This window comes from Salvia splendens, chromosome 6 (assembly GCF_004379255.2).
Source record: "Salvia splendens isolate huo1 chromosome 6, SspV2, whole genome shotgun sequence".
NCBI classification, from domain to species: domain Eukaryota; kingdom Viridiplantae; phylum Streptophyta; class Magnoliopsida; order Lamiales; family Lamiaceae; genus Salvia; species Salvia splendens.
Genome location: NC_056037.1, coordinates 32,477,919 through 32,491,530, shown reverse-complemented (window position 1 = coordinate 32,491,530; position 13,612 = coordinate 32,477,919). Strand labels below are relative to the sequence as shown.

Sequence of the window (13,612 nt, the reverse complement as noted above, 5' to 3'; positions counted from 1 at the left end):
CTTGAGTTCCATATGTACTTCTCATATCACCAATGCATATAAATGATGCAATTCTAAAGGTTTTTTTTTTTAAATTACAAAACTGTCTATAAGTACCAATTTTGAAATAATTGTTCCATATTTTAATGAATTCGTATGCTATATAGTATTCGAATATGATATCTTCATGAAAAATCACTAACTTCCTCGTGTGAAAGGAGTTCAAAATTAGTGACTTAAAAAGTTGCCTAATTATTTATTACTACTTCTCATCAGCTTGCTACGGGAAAGTGATTAGCAATGTGATTTACAGCTTCATCAAATCATTCAAGTACTGATTATGAAGATCTTCCATGCCTCTATAACTACTCTCACATATGTATGTGTGTGTTTTATACTATAACTTAAAATAACATGAAAAATAAAGACATTCGTCTTGATTTTGAATCTTCAACACATGCCATACCTAAAAGTATATCTGGATCATATAGCTATTTAACCATAGCACTAATATATATACCTAATCCGAAAGTATATTAATCTTGATTACTCAAGTTCCAATAGGTCAAGTAAGAATACTTAATTATTGTGAGAATGAATAACTAATTTCAGCGCTTCAGACAGTGAAGTTCTAGATCTATCATTAGTATGTTTGATAATGTAGTACTCATTGTTTCTCACCAAAGACGATACACTTTCCTTTTTAGTTTGTCCCAATCAAGATGACTCATTACTAAAAAATAGAAACACTTTTATCTCTATTTTATTCTCCTTTCTCCTAACACACAAATGAAGTTGGATAAAACCTCATGCCGCTCAAGAAAGATGTCATCTTTCTTGGAACAACGGATGGAGTATCTAGAAATGAGAAGCGATTTTTTATTTCATTTAATTTTACTTCTAGCAGTAACTTTATATATTAACTGCACGTTCTCACAAAATTCACCCACGTTTTTTTGACATTTTATATGATTTTCATTAGATCAATTTCATTTTAGAATTAGAAGCACTAATCCTAAAATAGAGATTACCCACTGATTCTTGAGTAATAAAAATGCATTGTTAATTATGAATGGATTACCAACAAACGAATTTAACAGTCAATTATCTGGCTAGTATTTGGGCTTTACCGATGGAAAAATCTGCTAGTAAACGGTAAACCCTTGTAGTGCACCATTAATACTCCAAAAATTTACTTGCTAATTGTAACAACTTAAATTTACCACTACTGTACATTAGGGACAAATTCCAGGCACCAAGTGTGATAGGGTTTAAGGTCCTATCTCAGATTGTATGCAAGATGTTTGAAGAATTGCCCCAGTGGAGGTGCTGGGAATTATGGACGAGAACTAGGGTTGAGACAATAGGCAATTTGTATTACTTATTTCTCAAGACTCGATCTATAGGAATTCTATAATATATAGAATTCCCCCTACTTGATTCGGACTTACGATTCGGGAAAGAATCAAGAAGAAAACCCGAAAAGATTTGACTCTATCTAATTAAGCAAAAAAAACGTTATTTAAGGAAACACAATAATATCTCTAGAAGCAAAAATAAAGCAAATAAAATCTTCTAATTATCTTGGCACGAAATCGTTGTACTTGCTGGGCCGAGGCGCGTTGCGCTTCGGGCGTTCCTCCCTTGGCGGAACTAGCTTCTTCGCGGTCTTGGTCTTGATATTGGGCTCGTTAGTTTGGGCTCCAGCCTGCTCCGCCCTCGGCGACGGCCCTTCTTCCGTGCGTACTCCTTCCTCCAACGTTGAGTCCCTATCAACTCCCCCATCGACGAGAGCCACCTTGTCCTCAAGGTGAAGATCAGGAAAGTGTTCCCTAAGCAAAGCAGCTGATTCCCATGATCGTGTAACGCCGCCATCTGAAGACCAACCAACCGACCACTGCTCATGTGGAATGCCATTCACCAACACTGTGCGGGACTTAGAGGCGCAAATTGGGGTGTCATAGGGATCGCTTCGCCGGAAAGAAGCCGGCAAGTTCATCGTCGCCGAAATAAATGGCACGAATTTCTTCAACAAAGAAACGTGAAAAACATTATGGATCCTGCTTTCTGCTGGTAAGCGCAGACGATACGCCACTTTGCCCACACGCTCGGTGATCTCGTAGGGACCAAAATAGCGCCGAGCCAGCTTGTTTGATAATGGTTTGCTGACAGAAAGCTGGCGGTACGGCTGGAGCTTCAGTAACACGCGGTCGCCCACGTTAAACTCGATGTCCCGACGATGGCGATTAGCATATTCCGCCATAGAATCCTGCGCACGGGCAATGCGCCTCTTCAAGGTCTGTAGCGTCTCCTGCCTCTCGGTCAGCAATTCTTCCACTGCCGTGTTGTGCGACGGTCGTGGGTAAGTCGCAAAAAGGTTGGGTGGCTCCCGCCCATACAACGCTTGGAAAGGGGACATTCCTATGCTCGCGTTCACGCTACAGTAAAGTGCTAACTCCGCCCAGGGAAGCAGCGCGAACCACCTTGCGGGGCGATCAAAGGTGAAAGCCCGCAAGTACTGCTCCAAAGCTCTATTAGTAACCTCCGATTGGCCGTCGGTTTGGGGGTGATAGGCCGTCGTAAACTGCAACTTGGTGCCACTAAGCTTCAACAGCTCATCCCAAAATTCACTCATGAAAATGGAGTCGCGGTCGGATAATAACTTAGCAGGAAAACCATGTAATTTTACCACCGTGTCAACAAATAGCCGGGCCACGCGGGGGGCATCGAAGCCCGGTTTCAGCGCGTCGAAGTGGGCGTATTTCGACAATCGGTCAACGACCACCATGACAGCCGTATATCCCTGCGAAGGAGGAAGTCCAACAATGAAATCCATGGATGCCGCCTCCCACACCATACCGGGAATAAGCAATGGTTGAATAAGGCCGTTGGGCTTATCTCGCACATATTTTGTTGCTTGACAAGTTAAGCAGGCCGCCACATACTCACGCACGTCACGACGGAGGCCCGGCCAATAGAAAACAGCGGACACACGAGCGAGGGTCCTGCGCTCTCCGGGGTGGCCGGCGGCAGGCGAGTCGTGACACTCACCGAGGATAGCTGTCCGTGTAAGAGAATCTCGGCTGAGGTACAACCGCCTTTTGAAATATAGCAATCCGTCCACGACCGAGATGTTAGGCGGGGCGATGCCGGCAGTAAACGCCTGGTGCAAAGCTAACAGATCCGGAAGCTGCTCATTCTCGTGCCGAATCGTCTCTATAACCGCTGGAATTGGGCGAGCATACAACGAAAATAACTGTGCCGCGGAATCTGTGTTGTCATCATCGCGGTGGGACAAGGCGTCTGCCACTTTATTTGATGCTCCCGACTTGTACTCAATCGTAAATTTAAACCCCATGAGTTTGCGGACATAAAATTGTTGATCTGGTGTTTGCACTACTTGAGAGAGAAGGTCCTTTAAACTCCGCTGATCACTGCGAATTATGAACTCCCGACCCAACAGATATTGCCGCCATTTCTGTACCGCTTCAACAATAGCATAAAGTTCTTTATGGTATGTAGACGCGATGCGACGACGTGGTCCCAACTTCTTACTAAAGTAGGCAACGGGGTGCCCCTGCTGCATAAGCACCGCCCCGATGCCGAAGTCGGAAGCATCCATTTCAATCACAAAAGGCAAGGAAAAATCTGGAAGACGGAGGACTGGGGTGGAGCTCATTGCCTCCTTGAGGGCTGTGAAACTTGCCGCTGCTGCCTCACTCCAAATAAAGGAGTCTTTCTTGAGCAGTTCCGTCAGAGGGGCTGCAATAACCGAATAATTTTGCACAAATCGTCGATAGTACCCTGTGAGCCCGAGAAAACCTCGCAGACGTCTGATATTGGTTGGCGTCGGCCAAACCATCATGGCCTCGATTTTTGCTGGGTCGACCCGCAACTCTCCAGCAGATAGAATATGGCCCAGATAATCAATCGTCGACACACCAAATGCACATTTTGACTTCTTGATAAAGAATGAGTTTTCCCTGAGGATCGATAGAACCTCACGGAGGTGATGACTGTGCTCCTCTACAGAGTTGCTGTAGACCAATATATCATCAAAAAATACGATAACGAACTGACGAAGAAATGGTTTAAAGATACCGTTCATCGCCGCCTGGAAAGTGGACGGCGCATTTGTCAAGCCGAACGGCATTACTAAGAACTCAAAGTGGCCATCGTGAGTGCGAAAGGCCGTCTTGTGGATATCGTTGATATGCATCCTTATTTGGTGATACCCCGAACGAAGGTCCAGTTTTGAGAAAATCACTGCTGCATGAAGCTCATCAAATAGCTCGTCTGCGGTAGGTATAGGGAAGTGATCTGGAGTAGTTGCCGCGTTGAGGGCGCGGTAGTCCACACAGAACCGAAATGTGCCATCTTTCTTACGGACCAAGAGGACTGGCGAACTAAAAGGGCTTGTACTATTTTGTATAACCCCTTGAGAGAGCACCTCCTTCACTTAGCGCTCAATTTCTGCTTTCTGAAAATGCGGGTAGCGGTATGGTCGTACGTTGATGGGTTTGGTTGACTGAGGTATGTGTATTCGGTGATCCCAGCAGCGGGCAGGTGGTAAACCAGCTGGTACCTCAAACACATCAGCAAATTGAACCAGAACTGACGTCAGGGCGGGATCGATGGTTGTCTGGGGTGTGAGGTCCCCTGTCTGATCTGGACCCAGCGGAACGATCTCAAATAAATCCGACTCGCTATCGTGACTGATAAGCGAAAATAGGTTGTTGTAGGAGACTTGCCTGGGCGGTTTGTCCTCGCCTGTCAGAGTAACCCGTGACTGATTCCATAAAAATTCCATGGTTAGATGGCGGAAATCCAAAGCCACCTTGCCCAATTCCTGTAACCATTGGACGCCCAAAATGACGTCGGGGCCCTCGACCTGCAGTAGAAACAGATCGATGTCGAAGCAATTACCCTGCAGAGAAATAGGGGTGTTGAGGCTCACATAATCGCATCGCAACGAAGCACCGTTGCCAACAAAAACCCGAAATGGAGAAATAGTATGCAATGAAAGACTTAGCTGTTCGGCGACGGCGGGTTTGATGAAATTATGTGTGCTGCCGCCATCGATCAGCACGGACACCGGAGCCTCATATATCATGCCAGTAATTCGGATTGAACGGGGTCGGAGCTTGGGTCCAATAACCAGAATGCGGAATACATCGCCCGAAATTACCATATTTTCAGCCTCCTCGCCGTCCAGAGGGTCCTCCATGTCATGCTCTGGGTCGCCCTCCTCATCCTCGCCCATAAGGGCATAAAACTTCTTGCTGCAAACGTGCGAACGCGAGTACGGTTCCGGGCAATACCAACACAGACCCCGTTTTGTGCGGTCCGCTCGCTCCGCCGCCGAAACGCGGACCACAGGATAATCAGATGGAGCTTGTGCTTCACGTTGTTGCTTCTGGTATGGATTTGGCAAGCGAACAAGATCAGGTTGCTTCGGGGAGGGGCTCTGAGGTTTCTGGTACTGTTTGCCATTGCGATGTTGCCAAGCCGAACGCGATCCAGATGACTGGCTGGTGTGAGAGGCCGTGTGACACGCAGCAAGTTGCTGCGCCAGAGAGATAGCATCGCTGAGGGATGCGGGACGTCGAATCAGTAATTCGTGCTTGAGGGGTGCGGACAACCCAGCGACAAATAACGATGTTAGAGTGTCATCGCCCACGTGGGTCACCTTCCGTAACAGTGGTTCGAACTCGGCTAGATATGACTCCAACGATCCCTTCTGGCGTAGGGTTGCCAAACGACCCACATAATCTTCATACAAATCGGGGTCGAAGCGCCGTTTGATGTCGAGCAAGAAGTCATCCCAACCTCGGTCCTTATTATTAGATTCCCACCACTCAAACCATTCCTCCGCCGCATCATCAAGAAGGAACTCCGTCAGATACAAACGGTCGGATAACGACGTGAAAGTATGATTATAAAATTTCTGAATTTTCTTGATCCACAAACCCACGCCATCACCATTGAATCGGGGTGGATCCATCTTCAACTTCGGCCAAGAGTCCTGATTAAACCCCACCGGCCTGATCGTGTGCGAGGGCGGTAATTTCCAGCCCCGGGGCGGCGTTGCCGACGACATCTGCGTCGCGGCATCAGGGGGCTTTTTCCCCAGATTCTCGACGGCCGTTATCAGACGCGTCATGTGATCATCCATGCTCTTATTCCACTGTGTTTGTTGTCGTTCGAAGGCTTCCTGAGCGAAGCGGTTCGATTGGATCTTCTTTTCATCCCCGGCGATGCGGACTTTGATATCGAACATGGCATGGCCCAATTCTTCAAGGGTGTAGGCAAGAGAAGGGTCTCCACCGGTGTTGACGTCGTCGGATGCCATGATAGGCTGAACGATGGTGGTGATGGTAAAAAAAAAACGGGGGAAGAGTAGCGCAATGAAGCACCAGTTGATAGGGTTTAAGGTCCTATCTCAGATTGTATGCAAGATGTTTGAAGAATTGCCCCAGTGGAGGTGCTGGGAATTATGGACGAGAACTAGGGTTGAGACAATAGGCAATTTGTATTACTTATTTCTCAAGACTCGATCTATAGGAATTCTATAATATATAGAATTCCCCCTACTTGATTCGGACTTACGATTCGGGAAAGAATCAAGAAGAAAACCCGAAAAGATTTGACTCTATCTAATTAAGCAAAAAAAACGTTATTTAAGGAAACACAATAATATCTCTAGAAGCAAAAATAAAGCAAATAAAATCTTCTAATTATCTTGGCACGAAATCGTTGTACTTGCTGGGCCGAGGCGCGTTGCGCTTCGGGCGTTCCTCCCTTGGCGGAACTAGCTTCTTCGCGGTCTTGGTCTTGATATTGGGCTCGTTAGTTTGGGCTCCAGCCTGCTCCGCCCTCGGCGACGGCCCTTCCGTGCGTACTCCTTCCTCCAACGTTGAGTCCCTATCAAAGTGTCAATGAAATAATACTAACCTTGCTGCATTCAATAATTTAAGGGGTATGCATTGCTTAGCCATCTTTTGTAGAATGATTAATTAGAGTTGAAATTAAATAGTGGGTAGAGTCACATGGATGAAAGTCATGTGCTCGAATTGTTAAAGAGAATCAGCTTAATTAGTATATGTTGATACAAAGAAACTTAATTAGTTTATTACTGGTAGTTTAGATTCTTGTCAATGTTAGAGCACATGTGTTACGAACTAATAACTGCTAATAACTCCATATCACGTGTCTTTTCTCTATCTTTCCAATTCATGTTTTTATTAGAGCTTACACGAACAAGTTATATGGTCCCATTTATTAACGCATACTTGATGTGTGAAAGAAATAGTGATAAAATTGACAAAATACATGTACTTTTATATTCGATATATTCCAATCGATTCGTTTATTTATAACGGAAAAGTTAACGATTCGGCCAAATAAGGATTTGAATATATTGAATATAAAAGTACAAGGACATACTAAAACGATAAAATTGTATAAGGACCTATTGAAATAAGCAATTAAAGTACTAGGACTTAAGGATGTGTTTTGCTTGATAAAAGGATAGTGATTCACTATGCATATAAGGTTTTTTTTAAAAAAAAATTATTATTTCAACTCACTTGCGAATATCTAGCCACATCCATTGACATTTTTGAGTCCTTATTTGTCATTATCTTACCAAGACTATGCTCCATCACACAATCAACTTAAACATGATGCCTGCTCTTATATCATGTTAGATTTTTCTACTGCTAGGTATGCTCCAATCATTAGATAGTAATTGATATATGATGAGGAGACTAACCAAATACTAGTGAGATTTCATCCCAAAATTAATTGATGAATGATGATAGAAGAAGTAGCACATTCTGCACATAAATTGATATCTTTTTTACTTCATACTCTATTTACGATATGAGACAACTCTCGTGTGAATATCTCAAAGTGTTGTTACACTAGTTAGTGAGGCGACATCTAGGGCGAAAACTCGAAAGCGCTATCAACCCGCAATTGTTGCAGATATGAATGGGCAGAGCAACTCCTTTGTCATATAGGTGAGTTCCGTCAAATTTGAATATCACGAATTTGAATTTATGGTGACCCACTATCTAAAATATGTTGTTGCAATTAGTAAGAAAAATAATCCAATCGCATAAGGAGATCGTGTAGTTGTAAACATTTTATAGTTAAGTAAAGCCCACCTTTGTGTGCCAGCTTCCTGGGCCATCTTTAATTTCAATATATATAAGTCCACTTTCAATTTCTACCCCATTAATCATAGAAACCCCTTTAAAAAATTGAAATAAAATAAATCTTAAGCTTGACTACTTTAACCCAAACGCAACAATTTAAAATTATGGGACTTTTTAACAAAAATAATACGGAGTACTACTAATAACAAAAGTTGATCTTCAATTCTTTGATTTTTTGGGTTCGCATTTAATAAACTAAAAATCGGACTAAATTCATGGGCCGTGGTCGTGCATTGAATCGTTGTTTTAAAATGCAATATTCGATTGATTGACCAATGTGGTATCGGGTTTGGTTCGGTATTAACCAAAAACCAAGAAGTAAAACCTAACAACATGATATATTACTCTTAAATTGCTTGGTTGTTCGACCATTTTTCTCTAATGAATGGAGCTATGGAAGTATTTCCTTTTTATTAAAAAGACTGTAGGCTTAGTTACTAGGGCAATTACTAAAATCAAGTCCCCTATTAGTTGAAGATGGCCAACTTTAAGACCGATTTATGCCAAAATTTGTGATAATCAATACATTTTCGTTTATTCCTTTCTGATACGACATTTAACATACGCCAAAAAAATATTGATTTAGTAAGAATATAGTTGTAATACTTAATTATCAGTAAGAATATAGTTGTAATACTTAATTATCTCTCTAGTGCTTTTGTATCAATTTCAGTTTTTAATTTATTTTAAATTATCCAAGGTTATACTAGTAGAGGGTTCATCAATTCCTGCCTAGCCCCTACGTCGTCGAATATTGAGAAAAATTAATGAATAACAACAAGCGAGCTACCAACTTAGTTGAATTTGTGAACTAAGCCAAATAATTACAGGTATTTGGATGTGGGCAAATCATCATTTTTATTTTACCACTAATTTACTCTTCAATTTTGTTTTCTTCTTTTCTTATTCTATTATTTTCAAATTTATTTATTACTAATTATCTTATTTGTTTAATTTTTTTGCACGAAAGTTCAATCATAATTTTTTTGATAATAGCATCAATAACTTATGCTCCACTTGTCCTATTTAACCTGAATCTTGGCCATGTTATCTGTAATTGTTAACAATCACTTTATAATAAAAATGTTCACACGCCATTACACTAAAATAATAAAATTCCACTCTCCTAAACAATTCTGTTCAAAAGAAGTGAGACCACCTCGAACATGGAATTTTGCGATTGTGGAATATAAGCGCGTGATGATGAATATAGTACTCCGTATTTCATAAGCTATATATAAATGAACAATAAATTAGTAACTATGTCACAATATGAGAGATGGGTTTAGATATGATAATTTGTGAGATTGATGTAGATAAAAGGGTCGATTCTGGATAAAAAAAACCGTGAATTTTGGTTAAATTTTTGTTCTTCCTGTCATTTTAAAATCATGAAGTACAAAATTTAACATTATGCATTTTAAATTGATAACATAGTTAGACTACGTAAATTCACATGTGATCTTATATAATTTTTTGGATGTCACATTAAATATAATTTTTCACACAAATTAAATCTCAGTGTGAAAATTGAGAAAACTATTCAAATTATATTACAATAATTTTTATGGCCGATTTTTATAATTCTAATATAGATCATAATTTGACCAAAATTCAAGATTTTATGACCATATGCTACTCTCCCGTCCCAAAAAAAATAAGAATATTTGAGCCTACACGAGAATTAATGCATAATTAGTAAGTAACAGAGATGAAGAGAAGAGCAAATAAAATAGTGTTAGTGGATAATAGACCAGAGTTTAAAGGTGGGCTGATATAAATTGTGAATAAATTGATTATATAGATAATAAGTTTGTGAGAACTTTCCATAAATGAAAATATGATACTTATAAGACAAAAATAGGACGAAAGGAGCATAACCCATTTTTAGGGTAGTTTATTTTCTCTTATATACTTAGCATGGTTTTAATATATTTAAAATTATTATTGACATTTTTTATTTTATAAAATTTAAAATTGAATTTGTTGTTTTATTCCTTTTTATGAAGTTATAGAGAAAACATTATGTGTTTCCTTCAGCCATTACAACCCATTTCAATAAATTAGATGTCTCATTTCAATAGAACACTAACTAAACAGAAATTCACTATATAACAAACAAAAAACGTATCTATTCATTTTTAACATTTGTAATGACTAAGGAAATAATATGACAGAGGAATTAGCAGCTGGTTCATTATTTTTGATTCCACACGTCATTCTCTTTACCTATATAGGAACACACCACAATGCACCTCTGTGTGTGTGTGTGTGTGTGATGGAGTACTACACAAATGATCACCATGGTTTATTGGAAGAGTTACTATGTCTGGATTACTGCACAAATCAAGATACTACTATAAACATCCCTTCAACAAATGATTGCTTCCAACACCTCTCATCCTACGCCCCGTTTGGCGACGAGCTATCACCGCCCGACTTCCCTGTCGATTCCTCCACTTTCAACCTCCACCCCCAAACGCTCCCTTACGACTTCACAAACGGCCTCCAAAATACGGATACCGGGGCCCCATGTGAACCCGAAACCCCCATTTTCAACATCGGACAATTTTGCCCTCTGGCTGCTGAGATCAACACCAGCAATGCCAGCCGTCGAAGAACCTCATGGCGGAGAGGCGGCGCCGGAAGCGCCTCAACGACCGCCTCTCCATGCTCAGATCAATTGTTCCCAAAATTAGTAAGGTTGTGTAACCTTTTTATTTCCTTTATTCATTTCAATTTTTAGTATATACTACTGTGATCTGAAAAGGGGGGGAAACGAAAATTGCAGATGGACAGAACATCGATTTTGGGAGACGCCATAGACTACATGAGAGGGCTGCTGGAGAGAATCAACAAATTGCGAGAGGAAACGCATTTGGGGGAAAATCAATTGAGCGTCATGAGCATATTCAAGGATGCCAAACCTAATGATTGTTCGCCCAAGGTAAAATCGATTCTTCTTCCAAAACTGCTCAACAACAACAACAACAAAATTAACGATTATTATTTGAGAATATTGCAGTTTGAAGTGGAGAGAGGAAATCTGGATACGAGAATCGGAATTGGGTGCGAGACGAAGCCAGGATTGTTGCTATCTGATGGTTTGGCGAATTTTTGATGGTGATGAATGCAGGAAAATGCAGATCACGACACAGAGATTTACGTGGTTTGATTTACTGAGGTAAATCTACGTCCACGGGAAGAAAAGAGGGCAGAGTTGTATTGCTTGATCTGTTTTCTACAGCTTACAATACAGACTTGCTATTTGATATTTGATCTCTAGAGAACTCAACCCCAGCCTATCTGATCTAAGTTCTATTTATACATTGAACTAAGATCGTGGCTTGCATCACCACTAATGATGGTTGTGGATGTCGTGGAAGTCATGGAGATCCTGCATGGGTCCACTACCTCTTTGTTTGGTCCGCTTATCCCGCATGAGATCCTGCATGATTTGACACCACTAAATAGATCGTGTAGTGGTCATGAGATCCTGCATGGGTCCACTATCTCCCAGTTCGGTCGAATACTGAGACCGAACTGCTGAACTATTGCTGAGCAGCTTTTGCCGATCTGAGAGTAGAGCTTGATTGGTCGACTTTTACCGAGCTGTAGGCTAGGGCCGAACTCTTTGGTAATGCCGAACTGATACTCTTCCTTGGGCTTTGGGTTGATGGGCCGTCACTGCTATTGGGCTTGTTTAGTACGTACTCCATCACTACCCCCCCGAAAAGCGAAGTGAATCACTTCGGCGAAGGGAGTCACTTCGGCATTCTGGATAAAGGTACGGGGGAGGCTGACGTCAGGGGACGTGCCTTGCGCGTGACTGCATTAAATGCGACAGTAAAATCCGGCCGTTGAATCCTGAAAAGGTGGGATTCGAAACGGTGCGATGATTTTGAAATCTTCTCCGAATCTGATAAATACGCCCTTTCTTCATCCTTTGAATACTTTTGCTATTGCTTCTTCTGCACTCTGTCTCTTTTGCGTAAAAATTTCCTTCCGCTTTCAAGAATTTCTTCAGAATTTCTTCAGATTTTGCAAAGAGTAAGAACCATGTCTTCTTCTTCTTCTTCTGAGTTAGGTAGCGGTAGGAAAGGGGGCAAGGGGTCTTCTAGCCGGAAAGAGTCCGGGGAGAAGACTGTAGAATACTTTCACAGCGTCTTGAGTAAGGACACCGTGATATCTCTACACGAAAAATATCTTCTTCCCGGGGGGAAGGCGGTGGTTCCCGACGATGATCATAGGGCTAACGACCCGCCGGAGGGTTATGCCACCGTTTACGAAGCCTGCTTAGAATGCGGGCTTCGTTTCCCTCTTCCCCCACCTTTTGTAGAGCTTCTTGATTTTTTTCAACTCCCTTTAGGTCAGGTGACTCCGAATTCTTGGAGGCACTTGTCGGCTTTTGCTGCCGAACTCCGTAGGCTAGATAAGGATCTGTCTCTGCGGGCAATCCTTAATTTTTTCCAGTTTAAAAGGAAGGGATCTTGGTTTTACTTGATCCCCTTACAGCCTTTTAGGGCCTTGTGCAAAACCAAGTGGCCGAAATGGCAAAACCGTTTCTTTTTTTATAATAGGACTTCGGCTCCGGGCTTTCCTTGGAGAGGGCCGAAGTCCGTGATTCCCCATCCTCGGTTAGAACCGTTGGCCGAGCTCGAGGGCGAGCTCAATAAGATTCCTATGATTAGGAAACAATACTCGGAAACTGAGCTCGTCAAGGGCGACCTCGTGTTCAATATCTCGTCTTCGGACGAAGAAACTGAGGGTGAGGATTTCTTTTTTATGCCTTACTGCTTTAGCGGCGAAAACTAACCTTGTTTCCTTGTTTTTCGGTAGTGAACATATTGAATAAGCTGAGCCGCAAATCTTCGGAGTCCAAGGAGCCGGAGAGAGAGAAGGCTACCAGCTCGGCGCCTGATGCCGAGAAGAATCCGAAGAGGCAGAAGACCTCTTCTTCGGATCCAAAAAAGCCGGAGTCCACTTCGGCAAAGGGGAAGGGGAAGACCCAGAAGCCCCCAAGAGCGTCGGAGAGAGACATCGTCATGGGGCCCCCTTCGGAAAATGTCTGTGAGCCTTTTGCATGGCCCACGGACTTCACCGAGGTGAATTCTCTTCTTGATTTTCTGGCCTTGCTTTTTTCCTGTATTTTTTGTGGCCCCTCTGTTGACTTTTTGCTTTTTCCATTTTCAGAGGAACGATATGCTCTCCAAGCTCGTCGCCGTTGAACTCTGCAAAGCGTCCAACGACTATGCTGAGATGCAGAGGAAGTTGGCGGCTGCTTGTCACCGGGCCGAGCAGGCTGAGGCAAACTTTGAGAAAGCCAGAGCTGCTAGGATTTCGGCCCAAGATGAAGCTCAGTTTGCCAAAAACCAGCTCGTCATCCAGCGAGAGCAGACGAAACGGAGGGA

The 13,612-nt window shown here is 42.3% G+C and overlaps 1 protein-coding gene across 1 annotated transcript; it reads left to right on the top strand.

The window, feature by feature from the left end:
• Positions 1-10,486: 10,486 nt before the first annotated feature.
• LOC121807384 (transcription factor bHLH93-like) lies at positions 10,487-11,385 on the top strand. Its single transcript, XM_042207598.1, has 3 exons — positions 10,487-10,904; positions 10,993-11,148; positions 11,227-11,385. Exons 1-3 carry the CDS (start codon positions 10,827-10,829, stop codon positions 11,320-11,322), a joined length of 330 nt encoding a protein of 109 aa, XP_042063532.1. The 5' UTR covers positions 10,487-10,826; the 3' UTR covers positions 11,323-11,385.
• The last annotated feature ends 2,227 nt before the right edge of the window (positions 11,386-13,612 follow it).